General features: G+C 45.3%; 1 protein-coding gene across 9 annotated transcripts in view; it reads right to left on the bottom strand.

The window, feature by feature from the left end:
• LOC119970506 (multiple C2 and transmembrane domain-containing protein 1-like) overlaps positions 1-27,133 on the bottom strand; it is an 891,726-nt gene that overhangs the window by 328,466 nt on the left and 536,127 nt on the right. For 8 of the 9 annotated variants that reach the window (XM_038805256.1, XM_038805254.1, XM_038805252.1 and 5 more), the window contains 3 exons: positions 16,878-16,980; positions 16,460-16,561; positions 16,163-16,237 (listed from right to left, as the gene is read on the bottom strand). In XM_038805256.1, the coding sequence (XP_038661184.1) occupies positions 16,163-16,237; positions 16,460-16,561; positions 16,878-16,980 (280 nt within the window). The remainder of the gene's footprint in view (positions 1-16,162; positions 16,238-16,459; positions 16,562-16,877; positions 16,981-27,133) is intronic. The other variant, XM_038805255.1, reaches the window with a different exon arrangement.

The raw sequence follows: 27,133 nt of genomic DNA, 5'->3' as shown, positions 1-27,133 counted from the left end.
GAGACTTTGAGAAGCTGGCCCAGCACTTTGTAAGTTGCCAGGCAGGGAAGCTTTAGGAGATGCCTGCTATGGAACTGGCCACGTCAGCAGTGTAAGGTTTGGGTGGCGAGAATGTGGGCCGACAGCTCGTAATGATGTCCTGCCCACCATTTGTAAATCAAGTCCAATGATTGTGTATCCATCAGCATATCTCCGAAGAAATTTATACACGCAAAATGTTAAGCAAATGGAGGGTACACATCTGAGATGTTCAGCCAAAGTGTTAAATATCCAAAATGTTAACCCAATAGAGAGTACACATCAGTTTGAGGAAGGGTACACCTCTAAGCTTATCTTCTCCCTCTCCAGAGGTTGGCTAATCTGGAGTGTATTTCCAGCATTTTCTGTTTTTATTTCAGTTTTTCAGCATTTGCAATTTAAAAAAGTTGTCTGAAATTTGTTAACATTTATTATTTCTTGCAGGCGGTCATTTTTTTTACACAAAAACAATGACAACTATTCAAAAGGTAAATAGCATGGCTGTCTCGTGAGTTGTCCACTGTGGATCCTTTTGGCATTAAAATTTGGGGCAATGCAGATCTTCACTGCAAATGTGCATCACAAGGTGGAATGCCTGTGCAGATCTTTCTGCTCATATATGAGTTACAGTTTACCTGAACCACCTAAGTTTAATATCTGCACTGTTCATATCCCCATTACCATCCCTGCTGTTGTATAACCACCACCTTGAACAGTACCTACATCAAGCATCATACTCCCCTTGCACTCTGAGGTCCCACTCTTCCTCTCCATTGACAGCACTTTCTGAACCGTGGCCTCTAAAACTGAATCGGAAAGATACCCAGCCTTCAGAACACCGACCACAACACCACACAACCCTGCCAGGGCAATCTCTGCAAGACGTGCCAGATCATCGACATAGATACCACCATTACACGTGAAAACACCATCCACCAGGTACGCGGTACATACTCGTGCGACTCGGCCAATGTAGTCTACCTTATACGCTGCAGTAAAGGATGTCCCGAAGCGTGGTACATTGGCGAGACAATGCAGACGCTGCGACAACGAATGAACGGACATCGCGCGACAATCACCAGGCAGGAATGTTCCCTTCCAGTCGGGGAACACTTCAGCAGTCAAGGGCATTCTGCCTCTGATCTCCGGGTAAGCATTCTCCAAGGCGGCCTTCAGGACGCGCGACAATGCAGAATCGCCGAGCAGAAAGTTATAGCCAAGTTCCGCACACATGAGTACGGCCTCAACCGGGACCTGGAATTCATGTCACATTACATTCATCACCTACCATCTGGCCTGGGCTTGTGAAATCCTACCAACTGTCCTGACCTGAGACAATTCACACCTCTTTAACCTGGAGTTACCCCTATCTCTGGATCTGTAAAGACTTAATTACCTGCAAATGCTCGCACTCTAAGCATTGTCTGGCATCTTTGACTTTGTCTATGTATATGTTTCTGGAACATACATCTTCATTCACCTGAGGAAGGAGCAGTGCTCCGAAAACTAGTGTTTGAAACAAACATGTTGGACTATAACCTGGTGTTGTAAGACTTCTTACTAGAATTGCAAAGGCATTGGATGTATTTAGGTTTGAAATGTAATTAGTTCTACATGCCCTATCTGGCTTCCTATTGTCACATGACTGCTATCATAAGGCAGTTCTCCGAAGGCTGCAAGCTTGACATCAGTTCATTAAAAATGCACAATGATGAAGAACAGAGAAGCTCTGAAGTTTTGAAACGTGAAACATGGCGTCCAGTAATTAGAGATAAAACAGAGATCCTGGAAATGCTGCAGAGTAGATACAGCTCAGATGGCACACAGAAATGTTAAAAATCTGCTAAAATAAAAGAATAGGAAAATGAAACAAACTGAAGGCTGCAAGTAAAATTCTGAGTAAGCAAACATGGCATGAAACTTTCTAATCCCAGTTCCTGTGAAATTGAAAGGCAATGCATGCCATAAATGGCAGTTTTTCAATTTACAATGGCAAAACAATGAGATTGTAACAGATTTAATTAACCAACTAGAGTGGCTACACTTCTAACACTGCTGGAGAGGGACTTTTACAAATTGTATACCGTTCTACACCTAACCGACGAAGAAAAGAAAACAGATGGCAGAAATTTTTTAAGTCTTGAATAGACGCTTTGAACTCTGAGTAAATGTTACGTATGCACACTACGTATCAACAGTAGAGCTAAAGGTGACCAGGAAAACATTAACAGTATGTGACTGCAGTACCACAGCTTTAAGAATCATGTGAATTCAGGCAGCTAAAATATGATTTGATTAATCTTCGGCATTTGAGGCCTTTTGGTGAGAGCAAGTCTTCTGAAAGATGAGAAACTGATGCTCAAGTAAGTGATAGATGTATAGAAATGCATAATTTGTAGAATATCAGCCAGAGCACAGACCAGGGGATATATTATGTTGTGAGACATTCCAGGTTAAAAGACCAGAGCAATTTCTGAGAAAGGGCAGGATGCAAATACTGCAAAGGACATCAAAGGAAAAGAAGGATTTACCAGTGTGGGGATAGCAGCGTTTCAACTGCAAGAGCTGAATTGTTTGGCTAGAAAGAAGCAAAACATGGTCACTGGAGAGATATCAGCGAAAGAGCCCAATGAATCACTATACACTACACAGCAGGTTGGTTCAGTCAAGATATAGGTGTGACTATAGGACTGAGGTCCCTATCTGTTTCAAGAAGACGACCATCATCCCTGTACCAAAAAAAGGTCAAGCAACATGCCTTAATGACTATCATCCAGTGGCTCTGACAAGCATCATCATGAAGTGCTTTGAAAGGTTAGTCATGGCACGAATCAACTCCAGCCTCCCGGATTGCCTTGATCAACTACAGTTCACCTACCACTGCAACAGGTCCACAGCAGACGCCATCTCCATGGCCCTGCATTCTACCCTGGAACACCGAGATAACAAAGACACCTATGCCAGACTCCTATTTAGGGACTACAGCTCAGCTTGCAACACCACCATTCCTACGAAACTCATCTCCAAACTACGTGGCCTTGGCCCCGACTCCACCCTCTGTGACTGGATCTTGAATTTTCTAACCCACAGGCACAATCAGTAAAGATAGGCAACAACACCTCCTCCACGATCATCCTCAACACCGGTGCCCCACAAGGCTGTGTTCTCAGTCCCCTACTATACTCCTTATACACCTATGACATCGAGGGCTGAAGGGCCTGTACTGCGTTGTAATGTTCTATGTTCTATGACTGTGTGGCCAAATTCCCCTCCAACTCGATTTTCTAATTTGCTATTGACACCACCGTAGTGGGTCGGATTTCAAGCAATGACGAGACAGAGTACAGGAATGAGATAGAGAATCTGGTGAACTGATGTGACGACAATAATCTCTCCTCAATGTCAACAAAATGAAGGAGATTGTCATCGACTTCAGGAAGTGTAGTAGAGAACATGCCCCTGTCTACATCAATGGGAATGAAGTAGAAAGGGTCGAGAACTTCAAGTTTTTAGGTGTACAGATCACCAAAAGGCTGTCCTGGTCTCCCCCCATGCTGACACTATAGTTAAGAAGGCCCACCAACGACTACTTTCTCAGAAGACTAGGGAAATTTGTCATGTCAGCTACGACTCTCACCAACTTCTATAGATGCACCATAGAAAGCATTCTTTCTGGTTGTATCACAGCTTGTTATGGAGCCTGCTCTGCCCAAGACCGCAGGAAACTACAAAAGGTTGTGACTGTAGCCCAGTCCATCACGCAAACCAACCTCCCATCCATTGACTCTATCTATAATTCCCGCTGCCTCAGAAAGGCAGCCAGCATAATTAAGAACCCCATGCACCCCGGACATACTCTCTTCCACCTTCTTCTATCAGGAAACAGATACCAAAGTTTGATGTCACGTACCAACTGACTCAAGAACAGCTTCTTCCCTACTGCCATCAGACTTTTGAATGAACCTACCTCGTATTAAGTTGATCTTTTTTCGACACCTTGTTATAACTGTAGCATTATATCCTGCAGTCTCTCCTTCCTTCCCTACGTACGGTGTGCATTGTTTGTACAGCATGCAAGAAACAATACTTTTCACTGTATACTAATACATGTGACAAAAGTAAATCAAATCAAATCAAATCAAATCAAAAGGTGAGAAATGTTTTGTTGCAATGATGATCGCAGAAATAGAGTATCGAGCGAACAAGAAGCATAAGACAGACGTCTCTCGGCATTAGCATGCAAAGCAGTCACAGCCTGGAAAAAATGAGAAGCTAAAAAGGACATTGAAAATGTCAAATTTTCCAGATTCACCAAGCAGCCCGACATGTTCTGGAAGTCATCAATCCAGCACAGACTGACTAGTAGAACATACAGTCTTAATGCATGAGGAAAGTGGGTGTATATTAGGTAACCTGGGTAACTTACAGTTACACATGACCATGCTTGCAAATTTGTCTTTTGTTTGCTAGGAAAAGGGGGATGTTTGTATATTTGTTCAGCATGACAAAAGGGATGTTTAAGTTTGAAATGCAATCAGTTCGACATGTCTTATCGGGCTTTCCACGGTCATGTGACTGTGATCATGAGGCAGTTCTGAGGAGACTCCCACCTTGTGATCAGTTCAATAAACACTACAATGAGAAAGCATTGAAAAGCTCTTTCATCTTTAAACACAAAACAGGATGCATGGGAAGATCACAACCTGCAAGATCCCCTCCAAGTCACACGCCATCTGAATAAAATATATCATCATTCTTTCATTGATGCTGGATCAATTCCTAGAACTTCCTCCCTAACAGCACAGTGGATGTCCCTACACAAACACTGATATGGAGTTAGAGCACAGATCAACAATGACCTTATTGCATGATGGAGTAAACTCGAAGGGCTAAATGGTTTACGTCTGTTTCTATGTACTGCAGCATTTCAAGAAGGTGCTCACCACCACCCTGCTGGCAGAGCTTGACAATTGCAGCTACAAGAAAGACTGGATAGGCTATACTTGTTTTCCTTAGAACAAAGGAGGCTGAGGGGGTGACCTAATTTAGGTGTACAAAATTATAAGGAGCCTAGATAGAATAGACAGGAGAGACCTGTTTCCCTAGGTACGAGGTCAATTATCAGGGTGAATAGATTTAAGGTGATTTCTAGAAGGCTTAGAGAGAACATGAGGAAAAACTTTTTTTTTTTTCTTTTTTTCTAATTTTTCCAATTATGGGGCAATTTAGCGTGGCCAATCCACCTACCCTGCATATCTTTGGGTTGTGGGGGTGAGACCCACGCAGACATGGGGAGAATGTGCAAACTCCACACGGACAGTGACCACGGGCCAGGATTTAACCTGGGTCCTCGTCGCAGTGATGCAGCAGTTCTAACCACTGCATCGCCGTGCCGCCCTCAGGAAGAATATTTTGGAATTTAATGCCCGAAATAGTGGTTGAGGTAGACACACTCCACATGCGTGAAAGGCACCTGGATCTGCACCTAAAATGTTGTGACCTGCAGAGCTAAGGACCAGGTGCTGGAAAGTGGGATTTCAACGAGTGGCAAGTTTATTTTCTTCAAACTATTTTTTTAGTCAACACAGGCATGATGAGCTGAAACATGTCTTTCTGTGCCGAAGCTTTCTATGGTTCTCAGGAACTATTATGGTGAGGCAATTGCTCACAATGCCAACATCCCATGAACAAGTAAAATAAATAGAATACAGTTCAGAGTTGAGGGTGCTACAACTGAGCGAAGGCTGGCGCTTTGAAATTAACATAAACATAACTTGCTGTTGTTTTCGCAAATAATTTTAAATGATGTAAATATAATCTGTTGTTGAAAAAACACTTTGGAGCCCTAATACCCGCACCTAAGACTGGAAATGAAAGCTTATCCCCAGAACAACTGTCAGAGCTACTCACTGACAAGCTAGTGGCAGTAACTGCACATGTATCTCTTCTGGCTAAAATACCCCAAATGGCATGTCTTTAATGATCTTGGTTGTAATATCTCTAAATTGCTGTCAGTATAAAGCATTATCCAGAGGTAATTCACGGCAATGTGGGAGTAATTATGTCATATCACAGATTTCCTGATCAGCCCCCATAGCATTCTACATCATTGGCTCCATGTAGCAGAAACCAGCCAGGGAAAATGTACCCGAGCCTTTTCTATATATTAGAAAAATTAACTTGATTCTAGTTTATAGTACTTAACTACTTTGGCTAAGTATTATTGACTGATATTTATTTTTACTCTACATTGTTGCACAATATTCTAAGGAACTCGAATTTAATTAATGAGGAACACAGATTCAATCAGAATAGAAACATTTGGCAATTGCTCAATTTCAGGAAAATAAGCTTCTGGCTTTATTTTTAGCGAGTTCTAAAAGGCAGCTAACCTTCCCCTGATCATCTCACCATTGATTTAATTCTTTTATATAACTTGCATTTTAAGATTTTAAAAATTACTTGAAAATTCATAATATCTCGTAAAACATTAATATTGATTTTGAAGGTTTAAAAAACAAATAAATGCGAAACAACCAGGGAATTTAATGGTTATGGTACATCAGCTTTCCACCGTTGGAAAGCAAAGATGCATGGACAGCTACCAAGCTGCCAGGAAAGTTGGACATATCAGACTGAAGGCCGAAAAAAGCTCCTGGATCTTTGTTTTATTCTTTCATAGTATATGGGCATTGCTATTAAGATTAGCATTTCCTAGCCTTCGGTTGATGGTGAGCTGCCTTTTATCCTCCATTGCAGTCCGTGTGGCCAAGATACATAAAACTGTTAGGAAGAAAGTTCCTGGACTTTGATCCAGAGATCAGTAAGAGCAGAGCACACTGGGATGGCCATAATCATCAATCCTGTCCCCTACGCTTTGCAACCATTTAGTGCTGAACAGTTGAGCACATTTGTAAACAAATGGTTAATATTCCACTATGTCCTTGAGGTAACTAACAGTGATTTCCATCCACTGTCAACCTTTGGAAACTCGGACAGAGTGAAAGAAGCTTCAACAATGAATTAAAATTAAAACTTGGATTACGGTATTTTTATGCCACCAATGTAACTGGTAAAATCCGTTTGCTGCTTGTTAAATGAAAAAATCAGATTGGAGCATCAAATTTCTATTAACTGATAAACTGGAAATGTCTTACTAGATTAGGAAATGTACTCAAAATAATGTACATTATCATATGCAAGCAGTGTGTGGTCATTTCTGACTATTGACTGTTCCAGTCATGTCGTTTGTAGGCTTTTAGCATGATCACATTCCTCTGGGTTCAATAGCACTCACTGTGAGTGAACTTACTCTTAATTAACTGAACAAAGTCAGTTTCATGCCATTAATTTTACCTGTCAAATTATATGTTATAAGAGGCTGTCCAAAATTATTTAAGAATTAACTAAGTATGAAATACGAACTGAATTCCAAATATACTGTACCAATTTGTGTTAATGTGCCATAATGTTTTGTCAAACTAGTGGTGTGGCTAATATAGCTCACCATTATTGTGCACAAATGGTATAGAAACTTCAGGCAAGGTGCATTATGTGCGGTTAAACTCAAATATTCAAAGGTTACTGTTCAAGTTGCATTGCTCTGATGTTAGCTTGGCAAAAATGGCATCTCACTGTCCTGGCACATCACTGAAATGTATGGAACATTTTGAAGCTGTTGTACACGTGCAGTAGATTTGAAATAAATTCACCTTAGAGATACGTCTTGTCCATTTTAATCTAAGTAGCCTGTTAATGGGGTGCTAAATGTTAGTGACTGCAAAACAATCTCTCTAACTCTAAATATTAACTTTTATTTTCTGTCTTTATTTTCTTTCATTAATCTATTTATCTTTTTGTACCAGATTTGGCACTGAATTCCTCCACTCTAATTTACACTTTCCTTTTCAATCCTTGCATTGTTCATTTCACAATCATATACACCGATTTTGCACAAATATTAAAAAACTTGACATGTAGGGGCACCTCTAATACCAGATACTATTAAATAACCTTCCATGGAAAATTTGCTCCAATGTTTTATTTCTATGTATACTTGGTTCTATCATTTTCCACCTTATTAAAAGTCTTAAGTCCATGCGCTTACTGTCCAAAACACATTGCTTCATGTTGTTGATCTTTTCATCACATTTTTTGGATATTTCTTTTCATTTTATAAGTTGCAATGTTCACATTTCTAATGGAAATACTTTTTCTAAAGTCAGTACCCTCTAAATGTAGATTCTTGCCATTGAATAGTGATGCTTTCACCTGGGATTTGCTGCAGTAATAATGGTGAAAAGGTTATGTCCACTGTCATTACTCCTTTGAAATTAGTATCAAATTCTGGAGTTTGCACATGCATGGTAAAAGTTGCTGTCAGTGATAGGGTGCCTTACTGAAGTTGGCACAGATGGCAATTAATTCAAAATCAGTGAACTGCAAAGGACTTCCCATTATTGCTTTTCAAAATCACCCCAAAAAGTTACCCTTTGTTAATGAGTTACTGAGATTTAATGCTGTGCTCAAACTGTCAAAGAGCCTCTCTAGACCTGAAAAGCTATTTTTGTGTTTGTGTCAGGTTAGATTTTTTAATTCTGCCACCAGGACTGAGCTCCAGAAGCCTCAGAGTCTACTGACACTGGCAGTCCTGGTAGCTCCACAATGTCTGCACCATAGTGTCATACCCTCAGCATGCTCGTCTGTGACTGGGTTACACTCTGGAGTGTCTCGGCAATGTCCAGAGCTGAGAGGGACATGTCCCTCAATGACTGGGACATTATATTGAGGCCCTCAGCCATGGTTGTCACAGACTGAGCCATGCCTTGGGCACGACTGCAGAAGGAACGGGCATCATGCTCCAGGTTTTCCTCTGTGGTTGCCACCCTAGCAGTGTTGACCTGGGTGCCATGCATTTCCGGCACCATCTCCTGTGCCTGAAGGCTTTGGGACTCCTCCAATCGGCCCTTGCAGTCACTGAAATATCGCTGACACTCCCTCCTGAATCTCACGGCTGTGACCTAGCATCTGCATCAGCTCTGGGAGAACCTCGTCCAGAGGCTGAACATCTGGCTGGGACCCAACTGAGTCCTGGGATCCAGCAGACCTCCAACTATTGTCTTCCTTGGATGTTCCTGCCTCTACCTGATGTGCATCAGGAACTGTTGGTGTTCACCAGATTGTGCCCCAGAAGCTTGTCCACTAATGTCGTTCACCGAGGTGTGTCTCTGCCCTGGTGGAAAGTGTGTGTGATAGCTGTAATGCATCGGTGGTGGCTCCTTGGCCACAGCATATCTCAAAGCACCTCACAGCGAATGAAGTACTACAGTATTAAAGTGTGGTTAATGTTGTAATGTAGGAAATGCAGCATCTAATTTACACAAAGGAAACTCCTATGAACTACAATATGACAATAACCAGATTATCTATTTTTATGTTAATTGGGACATCAATAGTGGAGGGGTCGCCAGGTACAACTCCCCTGCTCTTCTTTAAAATAGTGCCACGGCAGGAGTGTCATTTGGCATGCGAGATTGCAAGGCCAGCCAGCAATCTTCATTGTGCCTGCAACAGTGGCCTCTGAAATACCCAGATGCCATCGAGTCTGCTCTGAGTCTGCTCTGCCATTCAATTAGATTATGATGACCTGATGTAATCCTCAACTCCACTTTCCTGATTCCATTTCTAATGACCCAACCACTACAGCTCTTTGAGAGAAGAAATTGTTCCTCCTGTCTTAAATGGGCGGCCCCTCATCTTGACAGACTCTCCCACAAGGAAGAGTGAAATGCCACATAAAATGGCAGATATTCTTCATCACCAACATCTGCAACAACAGTATCCAAGAGATAATCATAGAATCCCTATAGTGTAGAAGGAGGCCATTTGGCCCATCGAGTCTGCACCCCCCCCCTCCACCAAAAGAGCATCCTCTATATAACCCAGTAACCCCACCTAACCTTTTGGACACGCAGGGCAATTTAGCATGGGCAATTCACCTAACCTGCACATCTTTGGATTGTGGGACGAAACCAGAGCACGCGGAGGAAACCCATGCAGACGTGGGGGAAAAGTACACACTCCAAACAGACAATGACGCAAGGCTGGAATTGAACCCGGGCCCCTGGCACTGTGAGGTACCAGCGCTAACCACTGTGCCTCCATGCCACCCTTGTCTACCTTTGTCTATAATGCCTTTGTCTGCAGATGATCACAGGTTTGCTAATCTGTACTTTTATCATGAGGTTTTATCCGGGGTGGTGGTGGGGGGGGGAGGAGGATATGTTAGTTTACTGCAGGTGTGTTGTCCCCATGGTTGGAGACCGATTGCAGGGGTCTATTGAGTGCTCAATTAGGTCACTCCACACTGATTCCCACCATTAACTGCTAGGGTTTACCAGGTAGAGGGCCGACCTGAACAATCCCGAGCTGGCCATTTAAATGGCATAACTAATCACGGAGAAAGGGGGCTGTCCTTTGACTTTACCCATCACTGGCAACATGCCATGATGGCAGGAAGGCAATGGACGCACCCCTCTTCCCCACTTTACAGGCCTCTCGCCTTACAGCCCAACTCTAGAGGGCTGGTAAAATCCAGCCCTTAATTTGCAGATTACGTATTATTTTCCTGGTGCTGTAACCTCCTGTTGTTCATTTCTGTGAGTTGGCAAACAGTAGACACTGTGGGCTTCTATGTGCAGCCAACAAAGTTCCATTGCCCTTGGAAAATTGCTTCATTAACAACCACAGTTGACTTCCCACTGCTGTGGGGCAGTATGTGCACAGAAGCTGCCTCCAGCAAAATCTGGAAGAGATCAGAATACACCGATACTCCTGTCCCCCATCATTTTTTCTAACTGCCATTGCCCTCCAAAACAGCTTGGTAAAATTCAACCCCAACACCCTACCTTATATCTTCACTCTTTTTCTTCAAGCTGCATTTATAAATCCTACGATCAACAACAACTTACATTTATACAGAACCATTAATGTCGTAAAACATTCCATTGTGTTTGGCAGGAGCATTACCAGCCATTATTGGACACCAAGTCTCATGAGGAGATATTAGGACAGCTGACCAAGCATTTGCTCAAAGTTGGGAGTTAGAGAATTGGAGAGATTTAGCTGAGGGAATTCTAGAGCTTCGGGCCTAGGCAGCAAAAGGCACAGTCACCAATGCTGAAGTGAAGAAAATTGAGAATGCACATTATTGGAAGAATGCAGAATGCAGAGATCTCACCTTTGTAGGGCTGGCAGAAGTTACAAAAATACAAAGAGGGTAATGTTATGAAGGGTTTGAACCCAAAGATGTGGGGCAGGATTCTCCGTCGGCTGATGGCGGAATCGGGAAACGCAATTGGACAGAGAATCGGTTTTGACGCCCAAATCATGACATGCGCCGGTTTCACGCCAAATCGCAATTCTCTGTTGCCTCGACAGCATCGCCAATGCATTCCAAAACGCATGTACAGTAAATGCATTGGCCTGACCCGGAATTCTCCAGCGTCTCCGTAATTCTCCATCTCCACTGTGGCAAATTCCTGATGGCGAGGTTCGCTTTTGCTTTTAAAAATTGTGAAACAGTCGCCATGGCTTCTGAGGGAGAGAGAGGGGGTATGGAAAGTGTCCGACATCGCCATAGCTTGCTGACAGGCATGCCACTGGCTGGGGGGCTTCTGCCATGGCCAGGGAGAGTGGGGGGGGGGGGGGGGGGGAAGGGAGTGACCAGGAGGTGGCTGTGGGGTAGGAGTGGACGGGCATGGAGCACATTGCTGCGGCCTGCCAGACAGCCATGCAGCTATGCACAGCGCTGACCTCCCACTGTGAACGTAGGACCACAGGTCGTATGGGTATCTCCCCAGGCCACCCTCCTATGTACCATCTGGCCCCAGCTGACCCATCAGTGGGATGGGCTTCTCCAGCACTACCAGTGCCACTTTACATCTTATTGGCTGGGATGAGTGTGTGTGGGGAGTGAACTGTGTATTTGCGGCTGCAGCTTGTCAGCTTCCCGAGTATCAATCAAGGACCTGGCAAATCTCACACAGTTTCTCATTGGAATCAATTGCATTCCACGTGGCATCGGTGCTAGCCCCTGAATCGGTCCAGGTGTGACGCCAGTTTTGCTGTTGTGGAAGTCCACGAAAACTGCCCCAGCGTCAACACTTACTGTCAGTACAGAGAATCCTGCTCGTGATGTTTAAATCTGGATCATTGCTGTATTGGGAACCAATGCAGGTCAACAAGCATAGAGGTTATAGGTAAATAGGACTCCATGCAAGTTAGGATGCGGGCAACAGAGTTTTGGGTGAGTTGAGGTTTGCAGAGAATAGACGTTGAGAAGCTGGCCAGGAGGATATTAGAATAATTGAGTTTGGAGTTAATTAAAGAATGGATGAGGGTTTCAGCAGCAGGTGATCCGAGGTAGGGGTGCATTTACTGAGCTGAAAGGTAGGCATTGTTGGTGATGGAGAGAAAATTGGAGTGATGGGGTTGTAAGTTGAACTCAAGATCAATTGAATGCCAGAAATCCCACATGATTTCTTTAATACCTTTATCAAATTGCTTTCCTATTTAAAAAAAAATGGTGGACCAGATTTCCTCTACTCGTTACAAGTTTTACAACTAGTTCTTCATCCAAAAATATATCGGCAAAGATTTCTCCGCACTAAAAATGTTTCTGCTAGCTATCTGTCCAATCTACTAACTTTCCAATTTTACCTCTCTTTAGATAGACTGTTCCCTGTGTTCTCCATCTTCTGCATAAAGTGGGTGAATCTAAACTGTTTGTACACCTTTCCTCATGCAAGCTTCTGCCCATGTCCCTGGTTTTAGAGCTGTGACAAATTCAAACATACTTTGAAGCTTTGACTTATCCCTTAAGGCTTTTGAACAGTTGATTAATATTCCCCCTCATGGTAAGTAACTCCCATCCTAATCTCATTGTTCACATATCTTTTCTACATTGTCTCCGAAACTTTGTTCTAACATGACAACTAGAATTATATAAGATACTTCAGTTGTGGCTATACCAATGAATTATTATCTCCATCAATTTGTGTTCTGTTTGCACTGGCTATCCTCAGAGTCTGAAACAAAATACTTCAGTTGCTAGAAATAAAAAGCAAAAATGTAGGAAACTCTCAGCAGGTTGGGTAGTATCTGTGAGGGCAGGATTTTCATCCCCTCCTGCTGGTGGGGTCTTCTGGTCCTGCCAAAGTTAACAGGGATTTGGATTGGATCACTGCATCCGCCATGGGAAAACTTGCAGTGATGGGGCCAGAAAATCTCAGTCACAGAGTTAACACTTCTGGTCACTAACCTTTCATCAAAACTGGCCAGCTGAGTAATTCCTGCATTTTCTGTTTTTAATCATCCTAGAATCCCATTAGCTTTACTTACTGCTGATCCACTGGGCTGCTGGTTTCTATATTGTTACGAATATGTAATATTGCAAGATGATTCTTTTTGTGAGGGCCACGAAGAATCTAGAAGACTTACCCTGCCGAGACTGGGAGGAGAAATTGATAGGAGGGGACCTTACTGCTTGTAGTTGGTTTGGAAATTCTCCAAAAACTGAGGTAAGCACTTTTTAACTGTCACACATCATTACAACTCAGTGAAAGAGGGAGCCGTGAATCCATTGAAGTTGGGAATGATACTTTACTGTTCCCTCTCAAGACTGTAATCCTGTGGCAGGCATGTTGTAATGCCTGTGGGGAACCCACAGCGGAAAGTTGCCATTGGTGGGGCCAGATGTTCACGCCTGTGAGAATGACTGTAAAGTTTCAGTCTATGTATGCAGTGTGGGGTTAGTCACATTAAAATATTAATAACGTCTATTTTTCTGATGTTTTAAATATGTGTTACATACTAGGTAGTGTTTAGTTATTATTGCTTTTAGTTTATTTGTTACAGTAAAAGTCTTAAAACTTGAACTATTGTCATGCAATACCTTCTATGTTGCTCACTGAGATGTCAAATATCATTTGAAAGGTTATCAACCTCGATGGGGATCAAAAAACATACAGCTATCCTTTAAATAATCAAATCTGCCACAATTAGCTAAGACCTCATATTAAGGGGAAAATAGGTGAAAAATGTGAAATAGCTATGCTATAAACTTGTTCAATATCAATTGTTTTGTACAAATATTAAATTTAAAAGTACAGAGTTTAATCGAGTTAATCACACAGAAAAATATACACCATTCAAATCAGCACAAACATCAATAGGGAATGGGATCAATCCAATAGAATTCGGGGTGGGATTCTGTGATCCTGAGGCTAAGTGTTGACGCCGTCGGAAACGCCGAAACGTTTCTCGACGGCATCAACACGGCTTCAGAATCAGCAATTCAGGCCCCTCCAGGGGGCCAGCACGGCACTGGCGCGGTTCACACCGCTCCAGCTGCTGATCCTGTCGTGAACTGGGCGCCGCGGGATCCGCGCATGCGCAGTGGCTCCCTTCAATGCGCCGGCCCCGACGCAACATGGCGCAGAGCTACAGGGCTGGCGCGGAAGAAAGGAGGCCCCCCCGGGGTCGGATCCCCCCTCCCCAACTACAGGCCGCCCCCCGACCCTTCCATGCCGAGTTCCCGCCGGCTGAGAGCAGGTGTAGATGGCACCAGCGGGACTCAGGTTTTTTACGACGGCCGCTCGGCCCATCCCAGTCCAAGAATCGGCGGGGGGGCTGGAATCGAGGCGGCGTGGCGTGATTTGCACCAGTCACAGGGATTCTCCGGCCTAGTCCCAGGCTGACAGAATCCTGCCCTCTATGTTTGAATCATTCTTTTTTTTTATCAATTTAGAGTACTCAATTCATTTTTCCAATTAAGGGACTATTAATCATGGCCAATCCACCGACCCTGCACATCTTTGGATTGTAGGGGCGAAACCCACGCAAACACGGGGAGAATGTGCAAACTCCACACGGACAGTGTCCCAGAGCCAGGACCGAACCTGGGACTTCGGCGCCGTGAGGCAGCAGGGCTAACCCACCATGCCACCGTGCTGTCCTATGTTTGAATCATAGAATCATAAAATAGTTCAGCCCACAAGGAGGCCTTTTCGACCATCAAATCTGTGTTTGTTCATTTGTAGAACTAGCCTGTTAGTTCTACTTTAATGCTTTTTCTTCCAACCCCTCTGTCGTCCCCAAGTTCTCCCTGCTACTCCCACCCCACACTCAGTGGCCTGTGGCATGGGCGCCTCGCTGAGACTGAGCCTCTGGTGGGTTCATGACTGGCAGGTACCAAGCTCCCAGTGGTGCTGTCTGCAATGGAGAACTTCTGGTCTCTAATTGGCCAGCATCACTCAGGGGTTGGGATTCCCACTCCAGGCTCCTTGGCCCATGGGAAAACCCACCACTAGCTTTTTGCTTGCTTGATTACAGTGGCCCTATCAAAGAAGGTGACATGGGATTCTTACTGGCTCACCAACCAATCAGTGAGACGTCCTTTCATAGATTAAATGCCTCCCGTTAGTTTCTTTCCACAAGTGCTCCTGAGAGTTTGAAGATTTCCAGCATTTTCTGTTTTTACTTGAAATTTCCAGTATTTTACTTTGCTGAACATAATTTAGAGCTCTCTCTCCTTTTGCAGCCTAACATTGAGGACAAAAGCTACAACTATCATTTTAGAATTTATATACTTTAAATAAGCTTACCATGATAGGTTCACACACCCAATTGTGGGACGGTGCCAAAATGCAAGTGAAGAATACAGCAATATAAAGACTGAAAATTTCAACTGCCTGTCACTACACCAGACCGAAATACATGTGACAACATGACTATAAATTTATGTTTCTTCTGAATAATGCCCAAACTAAACAGTTGAGAATTTCTTCTGGTATATTAGTAGAATTGTGCTAAAAAGTGCAAATGCCAATGTTAAATCTTTAAGGCATTTAATAGTAAACAAGCATGTATTGATTTTTTAATTGAATGAGTATAAGCCAGGGCCAAATAGTTATGCAATCCGTTGTACATCTCCACTGATCAGGTAATACTGACGTGAAAGGTAAAGGCTCACATGAACAGTTCCATTTTCAGATTGGATAATTGAGATTGCTCTTAGAACATGTCTTCAATGATTATTGTGAAAATATTCAAAGGACTATTTTATTGTGTTTAAAAGAAGTACCTCTTTTGAGATTTTCTGCTCTTCTTCAATGTATTTTTGTTCTTTGGGAGTGATTGTTCTGATGCCTGCTCTTATCTGCACGGTATCACAAACAACAAAAAATGTTTCATTCACAGTGTAAAATATTTCCCATGGTAATCTTATGGCTGTGAAAACAATTGCAGCACATTTACACCAGTGCGCTACAGAAAACGATGTTTTTTGTAACATAGAATCTCACACAGAATTACTAAAGAGAGTTATACTTGACTAAAAAGAACATGTTAGGCAGTATGAAAAGACAAAGTTAGGACTTACAACATTATAAATCACATCCATTTCAAGATAGATGACCCCCTTTGTTGCCCCTGTCAGATTCTTGTTTTTCAAGACGTAGGCTTTCTGTTCACCATTTTGAATCTGTGGGAAAAGGACATGACAGCCGTCTGTCTCTCAGTCTCTGATGAATACACTCCCCCAGCAACCTTTGACCCCCAGCTGCTGAAACTGACAGAGAACCCAAAACAACTGTGGCAACTCTGACAAGTACCTGTTCATTACCAGCACCAAGTCTGTCAAAAAAATTAACTATCGTGGGATTCAACGTAGCTGTGGATTGGGCATGCTAGAATTTTAGCGTTATTATTACAAATCTTGCTTGAAGAATGACAGACATATAGCCGGGAATTTTATGAAGCAAGAAAAACAAACAATGTGTCAGATGGATAAAACTTACATTTAGCAAAGGTATGGCAACTTTGCCCAGGAAGTCTGCAGACCGATCCCGATCTTCATCAAAAACTGACACTTCCAGAACTGAATGGATGTCCGTAATGTTGCTAAATGGGAGACAGAGGAAGGGGAGAAAAATAGAGAAGACAAATATATAAGTAATGAGTAATAGATATGAACCTTCATAAAAAGATGTCGAAGCAGGCAGAAAAGAAGTAAAGAGCAACAGAGTGAATAGGCAAATTTAAAGAGAGGAACAAAGGAGATATATAGAAAAGCCAAATATATAATGAAATAGCAAGGGGCAGAAAAAGGACAAAAGGAAAAGATATCCATGTCACAATTCGGAAGTTTGAAATTATATCGTGTCTTTACGCAGACATGTCTGAAGGCGTTGGGAGTGAGGATAAGGAAGGGTAGTGTGGGTGTGAAAAAAATTGATAGAAGGAATAAAAGAATAAACAACAAGCTAGTGTATGATAATTAAGATAGGTGACAGATACATGGATTGAAATGGTGGGTTTTTCAAAGGTTAATTGAAAAAAGGAAAAGCAGAGAGGTTGAGGGAGAAAAGTTCAAAGTGGACCCAAGGTTGTGGAGAGCTCTGTCATCAACTGTTGAGCCGGGGGATGTGGGATGTACATAGTAACAGGCTGAGAAGACCAGCGGAATTCCAGAGATAAGGTGGGGTATGGCATTACCAGAGCTTGGGTATGGATTTTAAAATAAACAATTTAGATCAGTGAGTCTGGGTATGATGAGTGAACAGGAATTAGTGTGGGGCAGGATACAGGGAGCTGCAGTTGGAATTTATGAAGAGTCAAGGATTAATGACCAGCAGGCAGTTCACTGGAGAAATCGAGTCTCCATGTGACAAAGTTTGGATCAGTGTTTTGGTGGCAGTGAGGATGAGGCAAAGGCAGCCATGCTGCAAAGGTGAAAGTAGTCATGCTGATAGATTGGTTGTGGGCTGACCTTTAGATCCACCAGGATCCCACAGTGTTATGAATCTGACTTAGCTAAGGTAAGTGGCTGAAGGCACGCATTCGTGCCGGTCGCTGCGCAGACCCACGGCGGCCATTTGACGCTGCAATTGGCAGCTGGAGCGGCGTGGATCGTTCCAATGCCGTGCCGGCCCCCTGTATGGCAGAGGAGCGCTACACATGGCCGTCCGATGACGCCTTCGTTAAACTCTCCAGTTTTTACGACGGCGTCAAAACTCTGCCTTCAGATGGGAAAATCCCACCCAATTACTTTAAAGTAATTACTTTATTATTACTTTAAAGTAATAATACTGCAAGAATACTTGGAGCAGATAAGACCAATAGCAATGCTATAACAAAGATACCCTACTGAACACTTGATTTGTTCAAATGGGGCTGAAGGATTTTCATTGTTTAAGTTTTCGTAAGTTTAAGCTGGAACTAAAGTTGAAATTTGGGGCTACTTTAAAGTGCATGAAAATGTTTGACAAACACTTTTTCATTCATTTCAAACATATTGCAGTGATCTGAATCACAATGACACATGACGATGACAAAAATAATACATTGCTCCTCTGTCCTCAAACAAAACAGATTTATTAAACAATATTTCACTGTCAGGACGGACACTGGTTTGCAACCAAAGACCACACAAGAGAGGTTCGAGTGAGGATCCCTTTGCTTGATTTTGTTAATTGGATTGTTTTCTTTGGAGCAGCTCTCTAACCCAGGCTGCCCCAGCCATGGCCTCTTTCCCTTCAGAAGCATAAAAGAGGGATTTTTGCCACTATTGTGAAGAACAGAATATCAATGGTATTGCAAAAGGATTGAGTCAGCAAGAGATCTTAAAGGGACAGAACCACCATAACGTTTGATATACATGTTCCATTCAAAGCTTCGACTGAGACTGGGGCCTTCAGACATATATGTGAATTGGCATGCAAACAACTGATTGTCCAACCTCACCATAAATGTTTTAACTTCTCTGTGGATGGAAGGAGTTGATGACATGACATAACCCTTGTAAACCAACATTCCCTGTTTGACAGAGGGAACAATATAGCCACAAAAGTACTTATGTACATAATCACTGATGTACAATTGAGCAAATCATAGACAATGTGATGACCAGTAAAGCTAATCTTAGTTTACCTGAACATTCCACCAACCACTCTATTCTCTTCCAACACCCTCCCTATTATCCGGATGAGTGGAATAACCATACGTAGTTTACTGTTGCCTGTTTGATTGTATTCAGCACATTCACTCAATCCTGCACTGGAGTTTCCCCTTGGAATCTATCCTTGGCCTCTTCCTCTTTCTTATCTACACTGATTCCACCAGGTACAATGGGCAGGATTCTCTAATAAAGGGGCTATGTCCTCACGCCCGCGAGTAAACGGGCGCGAACCACTCTGAAGAAAGTCCAGAGTGATTCTCTGTTTTGAAAGGGGCTAGCAGGGCCCCGGAGTGCTCCTTGAAGCTCTTGCTGCCGATACGGGGCCCTGCACTTCTGGCCGTGGGTACGCACATGCATGGGGCCGCCGCCGCAGGTGGACCCACACAGTGGGCCAGCCCCGTAACCCCCCAGATCGCGCGCGCCCACCGATTGGTGGCCCCCTGATCGCGAGGCTGGCCGTCCTGGATCCCCCCCCCCCTCCCCCCCCAGGGCTGCTGCGGACTTGGTTCGCAGCCGCAGTCCGAGCTCCCGCCGGGTGGAACCATGAGGATACTCGGCCAGTTGTCGGCGGAGAATTGCCGTGGGGGGCTCTTTCAATGGCCCCTGACTGGCACCGCGTTGACCCTTTGACAAATCAATATTTCTCTTTTTATATTTTGTGAGATAATCTTATTAATAGGGTTGGCCATAGGTGGGATTCTCCATTGGCTCACGCTGAAATCACAAAATGCGATTGGGCTGAGAATTAGTTCCGACACCAAGATTGCGGCGGGTGCCAATTTGACGGCAAATCACAATTCTCCATCACCTCCACGGCAGCGTCAATGCGTTCTGGAATGCAAATATACCATTTGTATATCATTAGCAGCCTGACTCGGTATTCTCCGGGGCCTCCACGATTCTCTGCCTCTGATGGGCCGAGATCCCGATGGCTTGGTTCAGTTGTGCTTTTAAAAATCGGCATGGCGGCTGCTGAGGGAGGGAGAAGAAGTACGGAAAGTGTCCAACATGGCCATAGTGTGCTGACAGACACACAGCAAACCTGAATTGGTTAGGACAGTCAGACGTTTGGGACAATATAGAAAACAAGCAAACAAAGAGAAAATAACCCTCTGATGTAAGAGCTGTGTGAAATGTAAATCGCTTATTGTCACGAGTAGGCTTCGATGACGTTACTGTGAAAAGCCCCTAGATGCCACATTCCGGCGCCTGTCCGGGGAGGCTGGTACGGGAATCGAACTGTGCTGCTGGCCTGCTTGGTCTGCTTTAAAAGCCAGCGATTTAGCCGAGTGAGCTAAACCAGCCCCGAGTGAGCTAAACCAGTGTTCTCGAGTTTAAGAAAAAGGGAACTGAAGTTAAAAGGGAAAAACAAAGAGAGAGCCCAGGGAGCGGTGTCAAAAGTAAAAAAGAAATAAATGTCACAAGTGAGCCCTACACATGTGGACTGCAGGCGACGAGGGTGCGAGGTTTTTGGTAGAGACCTTCACCTGTTCAGAAAAAAGAAAAAAAAAGTTTTAAATACAGTCCTGTGGATTTTGAGCACTGAATCCATTGGTGAAACTGACAAAACAAACTGCACATCGGGAAAAAACTGACTGTTTTTGGTAGCTGAGAGGCTTAGAAGAGCTGTGGAAATCGTGGAGAGAAATTTTTCATCTGAAAGAAAAGAGGAACAATTTAGAAGGGTGTCCATCAGAGGAGCTGCAAGTTCCCGCCAAAACTCCTGAGCACAGGAAAGCACAGACAGAGAGAGGAACAGCAGCTGTGAGCAAATGAAAAAGGTCTTGACAGACTTAAAGCGGTAATGCATTTAAAGTTGTACAACATTAATGCAACAATCACCAGAAGAAACAAGGGACAAGGGATAGGAAAGTCAGAGGAGAACCCCGGGATAGAGAGTAACTTCAAAAATGGGCTCTGTAAGCAACGGATGACGTGAGAGAAAGTAGTGAAGACCTCAAGGAAGAAGTAACGGTGGAGCTCAAAAGAGGTAATAAGTCCTCAAGCGAGAGGCAACTAAGAAAGGCCGGACTCAGAGTAAGCAGTAAAAGGAACCCCAGAGAGGGTAGAGTAATGGTCCACCCCAAACCTGGAGGGGGGACGACAGAGAGTGGTGGGAAAGGGTACAGAGACCACCTAGTAAGTGTGGTGAATGATACACCTCGTTAATTCACACTGTATTGCCTTACATGTATTGTGTCCTTGTGGGCTCTGTATACAAGCCGTTGCGTGGCTCTGCCCATAGGGGGAGATGAGGAGTTTGTACTGGGCTCCACCCTTGGCTCTGCCCGTGGCTCCTCCCACTAACCGGAAGTATAAAGCACTGCAGTCGTAAGCCTGCTCTCAATCATCTCGTCGCAGGCAGGCTCAGTTGTAAGACTATTAAAACCACGGTTTACTTCCAATCACGTGTCTTGTGAATTGATGGTCTCATCAATTTAAAAGTCTTAGAAAACTTGAAGAAAACTACGATGGAATCAGCCCTCAAACCTGACCGACTAGAACTCGACCCGCAGGCTGCAGAGGCGAAATAAATCTTTCTACACTGGCTCAGATGTTTCAAGGCCTTACTGGCTGAATCAAGCACTTCAGAAACTATGGAGGAGCAGAAACTCAGCCTACTGCATGCAAGGGTGAGCCATCGTATCTCTACACAACTTAACTGTACTACCTCGTGTATGGAGGCCCTGGCCATGCTCGATCGAATGTACGTGCGGCCCATCAACGAGGTCTACGCGCGCCACATTTTTACGGCCCGCCGCCAGTGCCCCGCGGAGTTGCTGGAAGAATTCCTGCGTGATATAAAAGCCTTAGCTCGGGACTGCAATTATCAGGCTCTAACAGCCGCCCAACATATGGAGTTCGCTGTCCGGGATGTATACGTGGCAGGGCTCAGGTCCAACTATGTGCGCCAATGGTTGCTTGAGAAAGGGGCCCAGAACTTGGAGGACACTGTAGAGTTAGCTACAACCATGGAGGTCTCGTTCCGCAGCCTCACCTCGTTCCCCGCGGACCAAGCGACCCCATCATGGGCCCCCGACCAGCGACTGCCCCAGGCCACCCACCCACTATGCAGCACCAGCGTGCCATTTTTGTGGGCAGCCCCAACACCCACGGCAGCACTGCCCGGCCCGCAACTCGACCTGCAGCAGCTGCGGTCGCAAAGGACACTATGCCCGGGTATGCCTAGCGAAGGAAACCCCTACTCCAAACTCTCCCGCAGCCCAGAGCACTCGCTTCCCAAACTCACAGGCCCACAGGCCCCGTAATGCTGCAGCCTGTATGCCAACTCCGCCCCCACCCGACATGTGCGACTCATGGGGGCCGCCATCTTGGCAATACTCCTCCACGCAGCCGGCCACGTGCGACTCATGGGGGCCGCCATCTTGGACGCATCTTCCTCGCCGCCCGCCACGTGCTATCCACGGGGGTGGCCATCTTGGGCTCCATCCTCTCCAGTCTCTGAACCTCATCTTGACGACTACGACCTCAGTGGACAGTCATCACGGGGCCAATCCTGCACAGCTGATCGAGCCGCCGACGACCCGCAAGTCAGCGCGGTCACGTTGGACCAGTCGTGTCCGAAACACCTCCGGAACTCTATGATGACCGTTAAAATCAATGGGTACAGTACACCGTGCTTCTTCGACTCTGGGAGCACCGAGAGCTTCGTACACGCTGAACTGGTAAGACACTGTTCGCTCCCTATCTTCCCTGCACAACAAACTATCTCCCTCGCTTCGGGCTCACACTCTGTTCACCTCCATGGGTGCACCGTCGCGACCCTAACGATTCAGGGCGCCAGCTACTCGAACTTCCAGCTGTACGTACTCCCCGAACTCTGCGCCCAACTCTTACTGGGACTCGACTTCCAGTGTAACCTCAAAAGCCTCACACTCAGCTTCGGCGGACCCCTACCTCCGCTCACTATCTGCAGTCTAGCGACGCTAAAAATCGACCCCCCTCCACTCTTTGCCAATCACACTCCGGACTGCAAACCCGTAGCCACTCGCAGCAGGACAGGGTGTTTATCAGAACCGAGGTCCATAGGCTCCTACATGAGGGGGTCATAGAGGCCAGTAACAGCCCCTGGAGAGCTCATGTGGTGGTCGTCAAGACCGGGGAAAAATTCCGAATGGTAGTGGACTATAGCCAAACCATTAATCGGTACACGCTCCTCGATGCATACCCCCTTCCCAGGATTGCAGACATGGTGAATCAGATCGCCCAGTACCGCATCTTCTCCACGGTGGATCTGGTCTGCATACCACCAGCTCCAAATCCGCCCGGAGGACCGCCACGACATGGCATTCGAGGCAGATGGCCGCCTCTTCAATTTCCTCCGGGTTCCCTTTGGCGTCACGAATGGGGTCTCGGTGTTCCAACGAGCAATGGACCGAATGGTGGACCAGTACGGGCTGCGGGCCACGTTTCCGTACTTGGATAACATCACCCATTGCAGCCATGATCAGCAGGACCACGATGCCAACCTCCATCGATTTCTCCAAACTGCCCAGAAACTTAATCTCACGTACAACAAGGAGAAATGCGTTTTCCGCACGACCAGGCTAGCCATCCTCGGCTATGTCGTGGAAAACGGAGTCCTGGGTCCCGACCCGGACCGTATGCGCCCCCTCTTACAACTCCCTCTCCCTCATTGTCCCAGGGCCCTCAAGAGGTGCCTGGGATTCTTCTCGTATTATGCCCAGTGGGTCCCTCAGTATGCGGACAAAGCCCGCCCACTATTTAAGGCCACACACTTTCCTCTGTCAGCTGAGGCCCGCCAGGCCTTCAACTGCATCAAGGAGGACATCGCCAAAGCGGCCATGCGGGCGGTGGATGAATCCGTCCCCTTCCAGGTGGAGAGCGATGCCTCAGCAGTCGCTCTCGCAGCCACTCTGAATCAGGCAGGGAGACCAGTCGCCATTTTCTCCCGAACCCTCTCCGCTTCGGAACTTCGAGACTCCTCGGTCGAAAAAGAAGCACAAGCCATCGTGGAAGCTATACGTCACTGGAGGCACTACCTCGCAGGTAGGAGGTTCACCCTCATCACCGACCAAAGATCGGTTGCCTTCATGTTTGACAACTCACAAAGGGGCAAAATTAAAAATGATAAAATCCTGCGGTGGAGGATCGAACTCTCCACCTACAAGTATGATATTATGTATCGACCAGGGAAGCTCAACAAGCCCCCAGATGCCCTGTCCCGCGGCACATGCGCCAGCGCGCAAAACGACCGCCTGAAAGCTATCCACAATGGCCTCTGCCACCCGGGGGTCACCCGGCTTGCCCACTACGTCAAAGCCGGAAATCTGCCTTTCTCCACTGACGAGGTAAAAGCCATCGCCAAGGATTGCACGATCTGCGTGGAGTCCAAACTGCACTTCTATAGACCAGACAGGGCCCACCTGGTAAAGGCATCCCTGCTCTTTAAAATCCTGAGCATCGATTTCAAAGGGCCACTCCCCTCGACCAATCGAAATGTGTACTTTCCGAACATCATCGATGAGTTCTCCCGCTTCCCGTTTGCCATCCCGTGCCCCGATATAACCTCCCAGACAGTCATCAGTGCCCTGCACAGTGTCTTCACCCTGTTTGGTTTCCCCAGCTATGTACACAGCGACGGGGGTTCGTCCTTTATTAGCGACGAGCTGCGTCAGTACCTGCTCGACAAGGGCATCGCCTCGAGCAGGACTACCTGCTACAACCCCAGGGGTAACGGGCAGGCGGAGAGGGAGAACGCGACGGTCTGGAAGACCGTCCTACTGACCCTCCGGTCCAGGAATCTCCCGACCTCCCATTGGCAGGAGGTCCTCCCCGACGCGCTCCATGCTATTAGGTCCCTCTTGTGTACAGCCACCAACCAGACCCCCCACGAGCGGCTATTTGTTTTTTCTAGGGGCACTACCACGGGGGTTTCACTCCCAGCATGGTTGAAGACACTGGGCCCGGTTCTCCTCCTGAAGCACGTCCAGGCACACAAAACTGATCCCCTCGTAGAAAGAGTGCTCCTACTCCACTTGAACCCCCAATACGCTTTCATCGAATACCCTGACGGCCATCAAGATACTGTTTCCCTCCGGGACCTGGCGCCTGCAGGATCCTACTCTACCACCACTACCGCCGAGGTACCCCCCACGCTACACCCCACCCAACCCTCCGCGCCCTGCGCCCCCGCACCTATCGGTTCACTGCCCATGCTCCGCGCCCCCGCGCGTATAGGTTTCCTGCGCTCCCCGTCACCCGTCGCACCAGTCGGGTACGAGGCTCGCACCGAATCACCCTCGGAGTCCACCATCGTACGCTCGCCGACCGCCCCCACCCAGCCACCGGAAGAGGCTGCAACCCCGGTGCTTCGCCGATCCCAAAGGACGACTCGGCCGCCGGACCGGCTCAATTTGTAGACCCATCACCCCCGCCGGACTTGATGTTTTTACAGGGAGTGAATGTGGTGAATTATATACCTCGTTAATTCACACTGTATTGTCTTATATGTATTGTGTCCTTGTGGGCTCTGTATACAAGCCGTTGCACGGCTCTGCCCATAGGGGGAGATGAGGAGTTTGTACTGGGCTGCACCCTTGGCTCCGCCCATGGCTCCTTTCACTAACCGGAAGTATAAAGCACTGCAGTCATAAGCCTGCTCTCAGTTCATCTCGTCGCAGGCCGGCTCAGTTGTAAGACTATTAAAACCACGGGTTTACTTCCAATCACATGTCTTGTGAATTGATGGTCTCATCAGTAAAACACCTTAATAGATTAATTGAAGAGCTGTAGTAGTCGACAGTTATGGACTGTTGTACAACTGGAGACTCAGTTGTATTCCATCCCTTTGTACCATTCCTTGGAGGTTTTGGCAATGAACTACAAGTAAACAATAAAGCTGTAATCACTCAGAAAGTAAGAAAAGTCACAGCATAAGGAAAACTAACAGCGAAGAGAAAAAGAGTTGGATAAACTCAACCAAAAGCAGCAGCAAGTAGAAAACGTGTTGAAAGTTTATCGCCCTAATCTAAAGGAAAAGCAGCCGAGATGCATTAAATTCAAGAAAGAAAACAAGCACTATGCCGAAGGTGGAAGTGGCTGGCAAATCTATCACCAGCCAGTGGTAAGGGAACTACAGTTATAGCCAGAAGAAAGAAAAGGGGGTTGAGAGAAAAAGCACAGGCAGAACAACAGGGGTTATAGAATGGAATACGAGTAGAGCCAAGGAAGTCCCAATACTGACGTATGAGGAGAGATTGAATCGGTTAATATTATATTTCCTGGAGTTAAGAAGGATGAGAGGCGATATCATAGAGACGTATAAAATTCTAACAGGACTAGACAGGGTAGATGCAGGGAAGATGTGCCTAATAGTGGGTGTTATTATATTACTCTATGGTAATATATCGTTACTCTTTGCTTCGCAATCCAGAATGGTCTGATGGTATGATTATAAAGAAACCACCAATCTCTAACTTAAATCAAAACTGATTTATTGAATAACGATTGATTAATATTGAGTTTGCACACTCTACAGAATTATAACTAGCAATCAAGTAATCTATATTGAAGTAATAACTAATTTAAACTATATGTGCTGCTTCTATCTATTTTTAACTATGCTGTGATCTATCTCTCTTACACTCTACTGTCTAGAAGAATACCCAAGATCCCCTGAGTTCTTATATTTATAGTGGGAACTAATGGTGCCCTCTAGTGGTTGTGTTATACTGAGATGTAATAATTATTCCTTTGCTTGTCTACATATATACATATCACTACATCCCCCTTTTGTTTTTAAATTTCTTTCTGATGTGTAACTAAAGGACAAATGTAGAATAATATTGTAACAAAACATAGCAAAATGAGTAACGATCACAAAGTTCACTGTAGAGTATTTACAAATTCAGTCTTCTTCTTCTTCTCATGGATCTTCTTAATGCACGAGGAGATGATGTTGAAATTTTTACAGTTCTTTGTGTATCATCACAAACTTGAGTGTTGGTCAGAGTATCATGAAAACTACTCTCATGAAGTTGTAAGTCTGGAGAAATGTTGGTGTGTGGCTTAATTTTTTGAAGTGCTCGACGATTTCTTCAAAGTACGTTCCTT

This window comes from Scyliorhinus canicula, chromosome 8 (genome assembly GCF_902713615.1).
Source record: "Scyliorhinus canicula chromosome 8, sScyCan1.1, whole genome shotgun sequence".
NCBI lineage: Eukaryota > Metazoa > Chordata > Chondrichthyes > Carcharhiniformes > Scyliorhinidae > Scyliorhinus > Scyliorhinus canicula.
This window is presented reverse-complemented; position numbering and strand designations above follow the sequence as displayed.